Genomic DNA, 15119 nt, shown 5'->3' with positions numbered 1-15119 from the left:
TCTTTATTGTCTGTACATGTCCACACTTAATTGTAAAGTGCTGTGGAATATGTTGTCATTTATGTCTGTACATGTCCACACTTACCGTAATTGTAAAGTGCTGAGGAATATGTTGTCTTTATTGTCTGTGCATGTCCACGCTTAATTGTACAGTGCTGTGGCATATGTTGTCTATATTGTCTGTACATGTTCACACTTAATTGTCTTTATAGTCTGTACAAATCCACACTTAATTGTAAAGTGGTGTGGAATATGTTGTCTTTATTGTCTGTACGTGTTCACACTTGATTGTAAAGTGGTGTGGAATATGTTGTCTTTATTGTCTGTACATGTTCACACTTCATTGTAAAGTGCTGTGGAATATGTTGTCTATATTGTCTGTACATGTCCACACTTACTGTAATTGTAAAGTGCTGTGGAATATGTTGTTATTGTCTGTACATGTCCACACTTACCGTAATTGTAAAGTGCTGTGGAATATGTTGTCTTTATTGTGTGTACATGTCCACACTTAATTGTCTTTATAGTCTGTACAAATCCACACTTATTTGTAAAGTGCCATGGAATATGTTGTCTTTATTGTCTGTACATGACCACGCTTAATTGTAAAGTTCTGTGGAATATGTTGTCTTTTTTGTCTGTACATGTCCATGCTTAATTGTAAAGTGCTGTGGAATATGTCAGCACTATATAAATAAGATTACTATTCAACTCTGCCCCCCTGCTCATGAATGTGGAGCAACCTACTCCAGTGCACCTTTAATTAAGACTGACGAGCAAAACACGATTGTTAATGATTTGGGGTCAATGGTCCTAGTCTTACCTTTAATTATATAAAACTTGCCTAAAACCATGTTAACAATATGTGTACAATGGACAACAAGATTATATATGTTTGACATTGTGTCTCTTATATTTTTGCAGAGTTCTTTCAAGACCTTAACACAGTGATGGAGCCCTTAACTCAACACAGTACCATGACTGACCTGGTCCGCTACGTTCGGCAAGGACTTCACTGGCTTCGCGTTGAATCTCAATTATTGTAGTGTCTGCTTTACCCATCACACATTTTCATACATTCTACCTCTACCAGCAAAAAAGACTTTAGCTGGTGGAAATCCACTCATTACCTTGACTTCAACTTTTTTCTATAATGTCTGTTGGAAGTGGATTTTACCATCATTGGAAATTCAGATCACATCGTAGCATTAACCAATTCAACCATTAATTTCCAAATCTTTAATATGCCTTTTGTCTCTTGGATCCATTCCTATGTGCTTTATGAAACGGTACATTTTTAAAGATATTATTTTTAGTCTTCACTGCCTTTACTTAAGAACATGATGCACTTTGTGAAGATTTGGAACAAAACGTCTTCATTGCGCAAGTGTTTTATAAAAACACTTTAATTGGGAAGAAATATTTGAAGTATTATGTTCAATGGAGCTTTGTGATTTACTTTGGCAAGAAGTAGAGTGGATATTGTTTACCCTCAGCTCTTCTGTAAGGTTTACATAAGAATATATTGAATAATTATGGAGAAACATTAGTGAGGAATCAGTGTTAAAGCCTATGATGAAGGATGTACTATAAAAAGGATCTTTTTTTTAATAAACTGAATACTAGTGAACCCCCCAGCAAGCCAAACTTGGCTACGACAGCTTTACATTCTGGTATTTCAAATGTGTCTCTCTAGTTTTCCTCATTGCAGTTTTGCATTTACAAATGTTCCCAAAAAATGTACAATGATAGAAAAGAAAATAGAGTCACAGTAGTAAAGATTTATTACCAATATACCACTATGCCTGATTACCCCACTCGTATCTCCATTCTCTTTTGCAACACACAGGAATCTAAGGGATCGGTACGCAGGTGGACCGTCAGAGGCCATCTTTGGAATTTTTTTTTTTTTCAAATTTTGGGCTAGTGCAAAGTGTCACTCATTGTAAATTCAATATTTCCAAAAATCTGTGAAATCAATGTTGAAATTTACCAAAGGATAATAGAGATGCATGGGGTTATGTGGGTGTTATATCATGCTAATGTGAAAGTGCAGTAATACAAGCAGATCGAATTGTTGCAACTTATTATTTTGCAGTTGATTAAGTTCTTGACGTTACTGTATATCACATTGGTAGGTATATAAGTGCAAGGTCATTTTAGTGAATGAAGCTGTTACAATTGAATATCTAGTGAATAGGTCACCTTTTTAGCATCTGTCAAGCAGTAATGTGCAGTTCCACCGCTTCTCCACATGATTTTTTTTGTGTATTACCTGCATTTTGCCAAAGTGTATTTTATTCTACCATATCTCAGAAGAAACTCAAATGATGAAGCAGTCATATCTGCAGATGCCATATCAAATGATAGCTTACTACTTAGGGGTCGTCTACCATATAAATATTATTTTGAATTTTTCTTAGATCATGCAAAATTTAAAAAAAATGTAGATGGAATAATTAAAAAAAAAAGGTTTTATGTGTAGATATAGTTATTGGGCCCTTGTGGCACACTCTGGAATCCTTCTCAGAACATCCACATCCAAGCGACTTTTCATGTGCCTATTCATATTGGCTGCGTTGCTTAAGAATGGGAAGTGCTCCACGACCCAAGCTAAAGAAGATCCAGATGATGGTACTAAACTACTGAACTTGTGTGACCATTGGCACTGGAAAATGTGGCTGATCTTCTGAGATGTAACCAAGAGATCACCAGTGGATGGTATAACATGATATGCAACAGCAATTTTATTGAAAACTTTTTAAACATTTTTGTGATCTAAAAGAGAAATTTAGTACTTAAAGGGATTCTGTCACTAGTTTTTTGTATATCTAATATGAGAGCAGCATAATGTAGGAAAAGAGACCCTGATTGCAGTGATGTGTCATTTACTGGGCCACATACTGTAATTTCCTACTGATTTTATAAAAAGTTGACTCTCCCTAAAGACTAATAACCCTCTTACCATCTAGTCCATCCACATCCCCATCATTGATTGGCAGCTTTCTGCCTATGTCCAGTGTACACAGAAATCTGACAATCTGTGGTGTGTGTGGGCGGGGTTACACAGGGCTCAGTATTCAGAGAACTGGTAGATCTGCAGTAGAGAGAATAGTTTTCAATTAAATTTGCAGTACCCAGTAAAGTAAGTGATACATTGCTAGAATTAGAGTTTCTGCCACTACATCATGCTTCTTTCAGATGCGGTAGCAAAAACCTGATGACCGATTCCCTTTAATGGAACAACCCCATTCATTTGGCATCTGTCACCACATTTGACCTATCGATGCTATTAATATGAGCATACAGGTTATAGACTGCTGAGAAAAATCTTATCTGAATGTCTTATATCAGCTGTGTTGTTGCTGAGAAATCATCTTTTATCCCTTTATATAATTGACCTCTTCCAGGCTCTGAGGAGGATGGTGCCTGGAGATAACTCTGCCCTCAGAGCTTGGTTTACATGAAGGCAGAGTTACCAGTGTGAGACAAGTAACTAACACAGAACAAAAAAAATTAAATTTATCTTTTTTCAAACCCATTTTTGCTTCTCTCTCAGCTCTGCTGTATTGTAATATTATTGCAGCCCTGTATGCCTGTCAGCTGGAAGCTGAAACAACCTGCAGATGTGTCAGGTATAATCACACACAGCCATGTAGTGAGATAAGGAGAGCAGAGAGCGGCCATTACACGTCACACTGGTAACCATTACACATCACACTGGTTACTCCCCCTTATATTTAAAATAATCTTTGGGGGTAGAGTTATCTCCAGTCACCATCCTCCCCAGATCAAGATGATTTCTCAGTAACACAGCTGATATGAGACACACAGGACTCTCCTCAGCTGTCTATAACCTGTGTGCCCATATTAATAGTCTAGATAGGTGAAATGTAGTGACAGATTCCCTTTCAGATCTGACTTGGAAGACATTGAGATATCTACAACATAGTATTACATCATGAATTCCTAGTAAATTATTTAGGACCTGTGTATTGGCTACCTTCCATTGGAAGGTGGAAAGTGAAGTGATTGAAATAAGTTATTAAAATTATTATGTATTCATAAATTACCTCGACTTCAGTTTATAAACCAAATGTGCTTGATTGCACACATCACGTGTTGATAAATTTTAACGTACGTTTGTAGATGTGTTGCTTAAAAATAAAGCACAAAAATGCGAAATGGTAAGGGGTTAGTTTTTTAGCTTTTATTTATTTGTTTCTACTTTTACAGCTGCATTATCACAATGTACATCATGTAATTAACATTCAAATTTCTAAGCCATTTCTCCATTTCTAGGCGTCGATTGTTGGGTTGTCACTTGATACGTAACTATCATGATTGTAGCAATGAGCAAGTATAAAAACCACTATGGCTTATCTTTATGTTGCCTGGGGGCCTAAAAGCTCTTGGGGGTTTGCACTTAACACTAATGGTAGTTAGACTGGTTATACCCTTGTCCCTTGTGGAAAAAAATCACCAAGAGAGTTGGATTTGTCCTATACATATATTCAGGCATATATCTACTGTCAAAAAACTGGTAGATTTTCATTGATGCCTCAGGGTAAAAGCTTAGCTATGTTGAATTTATGATAAAGACTACAAATATGGCTTTAACCAGAGTGAGCTGGTACTGAAGATTACAGACAGAGGTGTAGGCGACAGTTTATAACTGGTGGCTCTAAACAACATATCTTTGATGCAAAGTAATTAGTAGATAACCATAGATATTAAAATAGACATACACTATACATACCATTTATATTTAAGATATCACATACGTAAATGTTACTAAACGCATTGTCCAAGTATTACGGGATTAGTCACTTTCTGATGAAATCTTTAATACCTCTTAAACTAGCATGAACTTAACCTAGCCCCCATTTTTTTTAACCCAGCACCCCAGGTGTGTAAATAATGGAGGTCTGTGTCTATTTTGCTTAAGATAACTGTGTTGATGTGATCAACTTTCAAGAAGGCTGCTTCTTCTGCTCAGATGAAACCTAACTCAGGACACAGACAGGTACAAGAATCTCCTGTATCTTCAGTCACTTGAGTAAACTACTTGACCGCCTCCATTTTACTCACTATAGATGCAGGGTCCAAGGTGTCTACCAGACCTGTGGGCAGCAAGGGGTTTAGAGCCACGGTGTTGCAGTAAGAAGTGCATGGAGTTAGGGTTCTCTCTTCGAGTACATACAATTTTTTGAGGTTTCAGTGATTTAATTGGGAAGTGCCTAACTCCGTACTAGGTTACAATTAATATTAAGTTATGTAACCAAATATAGTATATTAATAGGTGGCCCTACATCTAACACTGGAAGTCTGGCTTTGTCACTCCATATGAGTAGCAAACTCCATAAATTACTATCCAGCTAGGATTCAGTTCATACTCACAGTCACATTCATGCTTCTATGCGGTGGACCATTTGATATGTATAAGGAATTCTAGGGAAGAATACCTCCATAGTTTGGTTTGTAATAGATGCACACAGAGGTTTAGTGCCGAGTGGATAAACAAATATTTCGGGCCCTATTAGAGATCCATAGAACACATAGCCATAGTATTGCCCTGTACATGAGACATAAAGCAAGAATTGATCCAACTAAAAAAAGCTTGGAATCCGCTGTGGTTCAGATCATGGTCACAGTCACATGTATGGTTCCATGTGGTGGACCATTTGACATGTAGAAGGAATTCTAGGGAAGAATACCTCCATAATTTGGTTTGTAATAGATGCACACAGAGGTTTGGTGCCAAGTGGATAAATGGATTAAATAGGCTTTGGGGCCATATTGGAGACGCATATAACACATAGCCATAGTAGACATAGCCCCTGAACATGAGACAACCAACAAGAATTGATTCAAATGAAAAAAAAAAAAGTTGAAAAATATCCAGAATTCACTCAACAGAACAACATTCGGTCTTCATTTTGGTAAAAAAGGATGAGAAGAATTGATGCATCTATCATATGTTTACACAGAGCTTGAGTAATGATTCCTGTAAGGTATTCTAGTTAATTACCTTTAGTTCCGTGACTTTTTCAATAAGAAGTAATAGAATAGCCTGGGGTGATGAAATATCCATGTACTGGCTGAACTAGTTCAGTTTGGTACTGAATGTTTATTCAACCCATTCAAAGAAGGCATCTGATGTGGTGGTGATGAGGAATATGAATCGGTGTTACTGCTCAACTTGTACAAATCTGGCTCCAGCTCTTCACTTTAATAATCTTAACTGATGAATTATACTATTGACCTGTACCCAGCTCCACGAGCGTTAAGTGCATATCTCCAGTTGCATTAATGGCTGCTGTGGCAACCAAAGGAATAATCACAGCAATACGAACATTCCTAGAGACTGTTTCTCTCAATTATTTAGTACTGAAAGTGCCTGTATGTTTCAGAATACCATTAACCCTTATTCTATTTGGCAATTTGGTAATATTCATTATTTATTACAGTCAGGGAAGTTTTTTTACAGGACTATTTCCTCTAAAATAGAAAAAAAGTCTGGATATACTTCCTTGGTTGTCCTGTTCTGTCAAGTTTTGAAAATTCTTAGCAGAGTCGCAAGTCTCTTCGTCACCTGCTTCGTAAATGTCATTGACTGCCCTTGCCTTATTTCCAAATCCCTAAGCCAAGGCAGTATTCCTCTCTTTTGATACTTAGCACATGCCACACTGGGTATGCCATAGGAAAACACTGTGGCAAAATAAAGGACTTTCCAAGCTTTCCAACTCAACTAAAACATCAAGGAGGTTCTGGAAAAATTGAGAATCTTTAGGAATTTAGAAAGAGTTGGCACATGACTTTGGTGCCATTAAAACCTCTCAGAAACCATTGTTTCAAGGAAGTTTCTTGTGTACAATGTCAAGATACTCCATCATTAGATAGAGCCCCACTGCCAGTTCAGGGAGGGACAATGGGTTGTGGAAAATAAGTAAAAAAGCATGGGCTAAGTAAGCAGGTCTGATTTGGGTGGTGGTGGGACAAATTTTTGTAATTCTGTTCAGCACTAATTCAATACAACCTACTGGAAACCATCTTTATATATACGCAAGTATAGCTTCATTACAGCTTCCGTGAAGGCTGTATCTTTGTTTTCCCAAACATTTACTTGTAAATCAGCCATGTTATGCAGCAATGTGGGAGCTGATGTTGTAGCCTTTTTGGATCCAGAAAATCTACATCAAGTTTCCCCAACTCCAGTCTTCAAGAGCAACCAACAGATCAAGTTTTCATAATTCCATCACCTGTGCAATACTAAGGAAATCCTGAAAACATGAACTCTTGGTGGCTCTTGAGGACTGGAATTGGGGAACACTGTTCTAGATAATGATCTCTTCAGCTGATGTGATGATGGCCATTTTCGTTTTTATACAGTTCAATAAATAGAAATAGTAAATACAGAACATAAAGCTTGAATTTTCAGCCGCTTGACAGAAAAGGTCGACTAATACTTAATGGCATTGTAATGACTGAGAAAGTCTCCTTAAATGATTTCTTTGCTGATTGCTGGTTTACATGGCCATATAATCATGTATATATTTAATAATTATTCTGTATTATATTTAACGATCGCTCATCAGATTTTTTTTTTAGGTGTATTAAATATTATGGTGTGTTTTGCACATCAGTGTTGTTATTAATTACCACCAATCAGAATTTGGCTTTGTGTCTGGATTAGAAAATGCTATCCTGATACAGGACTTTGCTATCTGGGCAAATTCTGAATAAGCTTTATTACCTTGGTTTATGGTCACTCCCCGACAAACAGTGGAAACGGTCCTCAACGTTAAATATTCCATTGGTTAGTGTTCAGTATTGTATTTTCTAACTGGAAGAAACCATGTTACCTTTATGACGTGTTAATTACTGTAAAATATCTGTAGTATTTATTTTAGTATTAGATACTTGGTAAGGATAGCACCATTGCAGTTTTGTATCTTAATGATGTAACTTCAAAAATAGGCATTTATAATGCAACTTTTCTTAATGCTTAAAAGTATATCATCCCCAGGTATTAAAAGTTACATGAGTTCATGAATTATCCTCTTCTCTTAATGTTCACAGTATTTCTGCTGCTTGAGCAGAACTTTGTGCTGCAGAAACTGCAAACAGGAAGTTGTATCCTGACCAAATGTATTAATCAGCCCTGGCTCTATCATCTTCCTTTCTTTTATGCCTCATTCAGACATTTGTTTTTTTCTTGTGTAGGAAGAGGAAAAAATTAAACGTTTTTCATCTGTGTGCTGATTTGATTTTCATCCGTTTTTTGGTCCAGGTGTCCATTTTTACAGTTAATGTAACATCCAATTTGTATGCAAAACAAAAAACAATTCCACTCCTCTCGCACCCAGTGGACAGCACCTAGGTGACACACATAAATCAATGTGCTGTCTGCTTTTCTTTCACGGACCCATTGACTTGAGTGCCCGAGTTTGATCCATGACTTTGATCAAAAATGGACATTTTTCTTTTTTTTTTTGCAGATACTCTATAAATAACATTGATTTGTGAAAAGCCCCCGTAAACTTTAAAAGATAAATACGGGTGGATGATGAAAAACAGATATGTGAATGAGGTCCAGGTGACATGTCATAGCTATGATCAATACTTTGGTCAGTAGATGAAGGAAAGGTGGATGGAAATTCTGTGCAGTTGATGAGGATCAACAAACAATCAAACGAAAGTTTCTTGAGCCAGATAAGACCTAGATATGGTTTAATTTTCAACGCGTTTCAAAGTCTTCTGACTCCTCCATCAGCAAAAAAAACAGGACAATACAGGCGAGGGAGGGTTTATAGTTTGCTGACCTGTTTTAGTTGAGTGACTTTGAAATGTGTTGAATATAAAACCATATCTACGTCTTATCTGGCTCGTGTAACTCTTGTTAATTGTTTGTTTGGATCTTCATCAAGAGCGCAAAATACCCACGTTTCCTTCCCCTATTAACCAATTACTGGTTGTTATTTCCTCCCGTGGGGTTGCAGCGCTTATTCTACATGCGGTTCATGTATTGTGTCTCACACAATGTAACCTCCTTCACCTTTACCAGTGGTTGTCGGTTAAAACCACATTGCACTTTTTTGTTTCCTAGGTACTCGTCCATGACAAATACTTTTTGATAATAGTGCAGATTGATTTGGGGTTTTTAGCAATGCCTCCATTGCAGTTTTGCATCATAGTATGTGTCATTTTTATTATTTTGTAGGTAGTCCACAAGGACTCTAAAAGGAGTTTCATATTATATCTTCCTTTCGTCGTGTTTCTGCAAAATGATAGGAAACATTTACAAATCTCAGTTAGGTACCTTTGCCCAATAACAAAAATGTTTAAAATCTCCTCATAGTGGAAGGTTGTAATAGGTAAGCATGTTCATCTGTACATCAGTTCTTGAATTCTGTTGAGTCAAATCAAAAGACATCTGCTTTTTGTCAGTGTAATGGTTTAGTATCCTCTTAAAGACAGTCTGTTATGTTTTATGGTAAATCGCTTCATGATCGTGCTATAGGGACGTGTGGATTTTCATATTCTGAAGACTGAGCGCCTCCTGCCTGTTGTGGCTGCCAGTCTTCTATGAAGTTACATGTCTGCATATAGATAAGACATAGTAATTCCAAAACTTATTGTGAGCAGATGGGGCTTAATGAATAAAAAAGGAACATAATATTAATCTCTGCAATAGGCAAGAAACAATTGTATTAGGAAAATATTGTCCATTATATCATCAAATGGCTTGCTGATTGGTAATGCACTGATTCTCTAAAAGGAAAGCTATCATCAGAAACTGACCTATTATTTAAATTAAGTTTTGTGTTAATTGTATTTAATTAAAAATGTTAGCACTTTTTTCTTATAACAATCTATTGAAAATAAAAAATATAAATCTTTCAATTTTCACACTGACCACTGGGGCTTTTTTAGATTTTAACTTCCTGTTGTTTCAGGAAACAATAAATGTACATAGCCACAATGAACAGTCTGACCCCATCTTTTGTTTTAAAGTATCTAATGAATGTAATGAGAGGGGGAGCAGAGTTATGTGTCATTTGTCATTGTAATCCCGCCTCTGCTGGTAAGAAAACTGCTGTAAACTCTTCCTGAAAGGATACAAAGTTTGAAAGTCCCAGTGTTCAGAGTGAAAATTGGAAGTTTACTACTTTTAATTTTTAAATAAAGTTCATGATATAAAAAATAGCATTTTTTTAATGATGCTTGTAACACAAAACCTGAGTTAAACAATAGGACATTTTCTGCTGATTGTTTTTTGTTAATTGTGAACTGATTTGTAGTAGCCAACTGCGGCCCCTACATATTCAACAGAGCTGAGCAGTTCAGCACCATCCAATGTTCACATGTGGTCACTGCAGGAAGTAACAATAGCTGATCGGTGGGGTTGCTTTGTGTCAGATCTCTGCCACTCCATGCTATCCTTGGGACAGATCATCAATATATGTCCAGGCAACCCCATTAACATACCACCCATGCGATGCATGCACTGTGCGATCATTTATAAGTTAAGCTTAGACGTTATTTTGCAACAGGCAATTTAGCCAGGGCCATTTGTAAAATCCTATTAATGTCAGGTATACCACTATGGTGGTAATTTGGGTGCAGAAAATGGGGTGACAGCTTTTCTTTAATAGATGCAAATGTGACCAGCAAAATTAGACATCTTAGATATGGTGGGGTGCTACATATTGGACATGGTAACCAACTAGCTGTGGACTAAAATCATCGTAAAAATTCAGTCACTTAGGTAAGAACATGATATTGATTCCTCTAAATAGTAAGAGTTGGGTAAATTTGATCAATAAAATTTGTGCTGCCTTGAACCGGTGTCCAGTCTTCCATGGCAGCCGGACCATGACAATCTTCACTTCTGCGGCTGGCATACTTCACCATAGCCTTCTCTGTCATTTTCTAGGTCTTGCAACATTCTAGTAATATGAAAGTCAATAAACTGATCTATAAATAATCTAAAATAAGGGCAAATAAATATTAAGCCCCATAAGTTCTTGAAAAATGTGCTTTCTTCTAGTGCTCCTCAGAACATTCTCAGCCTCTCTCATTACCTAAATGTTGCAATGCTTGGGAACCAGTATATATGTATTACTGGATTAAATGGAGCTGTAGTTGTCAGATTTACTATTCAAACCAATAGATTACGAATGTGCCTGACATTATCCCTTTAATTGAACTTCTAAAATTGCCCTGTATGGCTGAAAGGTGTATGGCTACCATCTAACTGACAAATGTCCCCCTCATAGACAGTAGGGTAAGAAATGGCACCAAATACTAGGTTGGTGATACTGATTGAGGTCATCATTATTGTCAGGAACTGAATAGGTGGGTGACCATCACACACACTTCTGTATCTAAACTCTGAGGACATATCATTTGGACACGTTTGACTTTCTCAGCTGCTTCTGTTGCCCCCTCCGTATAAGCAGCACCACGTGCATCTGACAACGACTCGCCTTTCTTAGCCCCATAGGGATTAATATACACTTTTGGCCGAGTAAAACATCTTCTTTAATGGGGAATTCTGTGAAGTTAATTGCCTGCTAAAAGAATCTAGCCAGCTTTATTCTGATCATTTGTCATCTTTTGTCTTGCTCTAATGTGCTTCTCAGTATAATACAAGCCAAATTTGATAAAATTGTATTTAGTCCAGAAACAGGTGAATGGAGCGGAGCAGCGATTATGCATGTACAGTTAGTAAAAGCCCATCTCTGGTGGTCTAACCAGGCGTGATTAGAGCATGTTAAGGCAGATTATAGGTTTTGCATGCCAAAGATTTTACTTTTCTTTAAAGATGTACACGTATTTCAAACTGATATATTTGACTGTCAGTTTTATTAATTATGGACCTTTGACTGTACAAAGAATATCCGACTCACTCTGTCCTTATGAAGAGAAACACCAGCGGTTGTAATAAGGTGAATTCTGTACATAGTATAAATACTTGTGTACATACTTGCATGATTGCAAAAGATGTAGTCTAGTCATATACCGTTCCTCATCAGATTTAATTGTTGCATCATCTGAGAGTCTATTGTATTTTATACTGGATCGTAATACTGTCTGCCATGAAATTCCACCAAAGCTTTTGTCATTTGGTAACATAAGTTCAGAAGGACCTGTTCAAGCCAGAAACACTAGTTGGGGTGGACTAAGCAGTAAGCCAATGGGGCAGTCTTCATGGCCGTTTTAATGTGCCACCAGTCAAAATGGTCCCCCCATCGGAAATTGAGATTATGCTCTACCCCACTGACAGTTTGTTCCAAACTACATGTACATGTCACGACAAAGGTGTTGTTCCACCACTTTTTTAAAACTTTTAACCAGTTAGCATTTAGACGCTAATTCAATATTTGAGACCTTCTCAATTTGCGTATTCGTCTCGCTCATTTATCTCTATAGAGAAGGGCAGCACGTGCTCATTCTTTTTTTTAACAGTTTTGAAATCCTCTTTCTAGAAAAAGATGGGCGACCCTTACCTAACTTCTTTCCTAACCAATTTAATGAACAGATTATAACAGTACAATGAAGGCTGTTAAACAGGTTGTCCGGGACTTGCATGTCAGTGAACGGTCCATATCAATATCAGATTAGTGGAGGTCCGCCGCCCGGCACTCCCACGATCCTCTGTTATCGGCTCCAAGAGTAGCTGGATAAAAGCATTGTACAGGGTGGCACAAAGAAGCCCCATACAATGTTTAGTACTCATCTTAGTGAATGGGAAATGGATAGGTCATTAATATGTAAGTCTAAGGCAACTCCTTAGAGTGACATCATTGAACTTGGCACGTAGATGGCACTAATGACCATCACTATAGCCCAGGGTGTTATCAGTCCACCCCTGATTATTTCTATTCTCATAGGTTCCAAAATGTGTTTATACAATTGTTAACAATCAAACTAAAAGGAAATTGATCTGACAGGTACCAAAATATCCACATTTAATAATAAAAAAATAAAGGAACGCTAAACTCTCTGCAGTCATTTTACTTAACACCAATTGGTAAAATCTTCATGATTCTGTCATTCTGTTAGTTCAGAAAAGTGTGACAATTGCCACAATTTTTATGGTCACTTTTCCATCCAGTTGTGTATTTTAAGAAAAAAAAATCCTTTGTATTTTTTTAAGCAGGGTCCATATATACATAATCCTGATTCCTTGTTTTAATAAGCATGTTATTCTTTGTAAAGATTTCATAAGTTCCAATGTTTTGTACAGACCTTAATTGTTAGTGTTTAAGCAATGAATACCATGCTGTGGTTCTAAAGTACGAAGTCCCGTTTTATTTGCTCTTTTTTGTTTTTTTTTTGCTTTGAATGTATACAATTATATCCTGCTTTATTTTGCTTTGTGTTTTCAAGTGTTGCACAATGGCTTTTTTATTCTTTTTTATGTTTTTTTTTTATTTTATTCATGACAAACAATCTCTAATTCCAATGTAGAAAAACATGACTGTTTTAGAGCATGGGGAGGTATTCGCTCATGTACTGAAATGGTTTTACGTTTCCGCTGTGTAAGGATTCTGCAAAACTTTACCAAATAAAGTTATGCTGTCTCCTTTAGCAACCGGGGGTTTAAGTGCAGTTCTGATGTTTTTAAATACAATGTCTATGTATAAATAATGTTGTCTAACCTGGTATGTCTGTGTCTCTCATAGAGAGACTAATTATGCTGCCGGAGCAACAAATTATTTAAAAATGGTCAAATAAAATTTTTATTAAAAACAATTCTCTGTAACTAATGTATTCTTTTTGTTTTTGTAAAATTTGTCTTAAAATTAATGGTCTCATTTCTAAGTGAACCCAGATGCCAAATGTTTCCAGTATTTATTTTTGTATATGTTTTTCCAATGCTTATGTGGTCATTTTAAAGGGAACCTGTCAGCAGGATTGTGCACAGAAACCTACAGACAGTGTCAGTTCGGCGACGTTATATTGATTAAAATGATATCTTGGTTAATGAAATCCGTCTTGTGGTTGTTTTTTAATTCTCTGATTAGGAAATAATAATAGAGACTGCTGACATGTCACTGATCCCTCACTGACCTGCCCCCTAGTTTACATAATGAATATTAAATATACATACTGTGCAGGCGCCATCTAGGTGCAGGACTTTTTTTTCTCTAGCAAAATGGCGCCGTGGGCACCTGCACAATAGCAGGTATCGTATCACCTCTAGATACACTGATAGCTGTTACTGTGCAGGTGCGGCGGGCGCCATTTTCAAATGGATTTTTTTTTTTTTTTCATATCAGGATAATCTCAACCACATTAATTGTAAACACAGTACACATACAATTATACTGCAGCTGGTGCCTGTCTGCAGAAGGGTTTTTTCCATTTTGTATATATAATATTCATTATGTAAACTAGGGGAAAGGTCAGTGAGGGATCAGTGAGCTGTCAGAAGCCATACACATGAATACCTAATCAGAGCACCACATGAAGACCCCCACAGGCCGCTCTGGAGCACGAGCATATCATTAACTCAAAATTGAAAATAAAGAATAAACAAAAAAAACTAATTTCATCAACAAAGGTATAATTTTAATCAGTATAACAGCGCTGACCTGACACTTTGTGTAGGTTACTGTGCACATTCCTGCTGACAGGTTCCCTTTAGATGTACTTTTCTCTATCTCAGATGCACACACTGGAGTAATATTGATACAGGAGGGTTAAAGGGAGCCTGTCACCAAGTTTTCCCTATGTAAAATACTGCCAGTACCTGTAAGCCCTGTGTTTCAGCATACTGGAATGCTGAATGTATGTCCCCAACCCCAATGCAAGACACAAAAACTCTTTTATTACACTCCTAGATGGTGTGGTCTGGTCCAATGGGCATCTCTGGTCTTGATCTGGTGCTTCTTCTCTTCATGCGATCACCTTCCTCCTTCGGTACTTCATGTGGATGACTCTTCCTCCAGCATATGCACACTGTTCTCCATCGCGTTCCTGTGCAGGTGTACTTCACTGTAGTGCGCATGCACCGGGAAAGGCGTCGATGACCCGTAGGTAAATCCGTCGCATGCGCACTACAGTGCCTTGCAAAGAGAAGTGTGCCTACGCAGGAGCACACAAAG

General features: G+C 37.2%; 1 protein-coding gene across 5 annotated transcripts in view; it reads left to right on the top strand.

Moving 5' to 3' along the window:
* Positions 1–13985, top strand: part of AFF2 (ALF transcription elongation factor 2) — a 706159-nt gene extending 692174 nt beyond the window's left edge. For all 5 annotated transcript variants that reach the window (XM_077285241.1, XM_077285245.1, XM_077285243.1 and 2 more), the window contains one exon: positions 925–13985. In XM_077285241.1, the coding sequence (XP_077141356.1) occupies positions 925–1046 (122 nt within the window). In that variant the 3' untranslated portion in view covers positions 1047–13985. The remainder of the gene's footprint in view (positions 1–924) is intronic.
* Positions 13986–15119: the final 1134 nt, after the last annotated feature.

Source organism: Ranitomeya variabilis, chromosome 2 (assembly GCF_051348905.1).
Source record: "Ranitomeya variabilis isolate aRanVar5 chromosome 2, aRanVar5.hap1, whole genome shotgun sequence".
Lineage (NCBI taxonomy): Eukaryota > Metazoa > Chordata > Amphibia > Anura > Dendrobatidae > Ranitomeya > Ranitomeya variabilis.
This window is presented reverse-complemented; position numbering and strand designations above follow the sequence as displayed.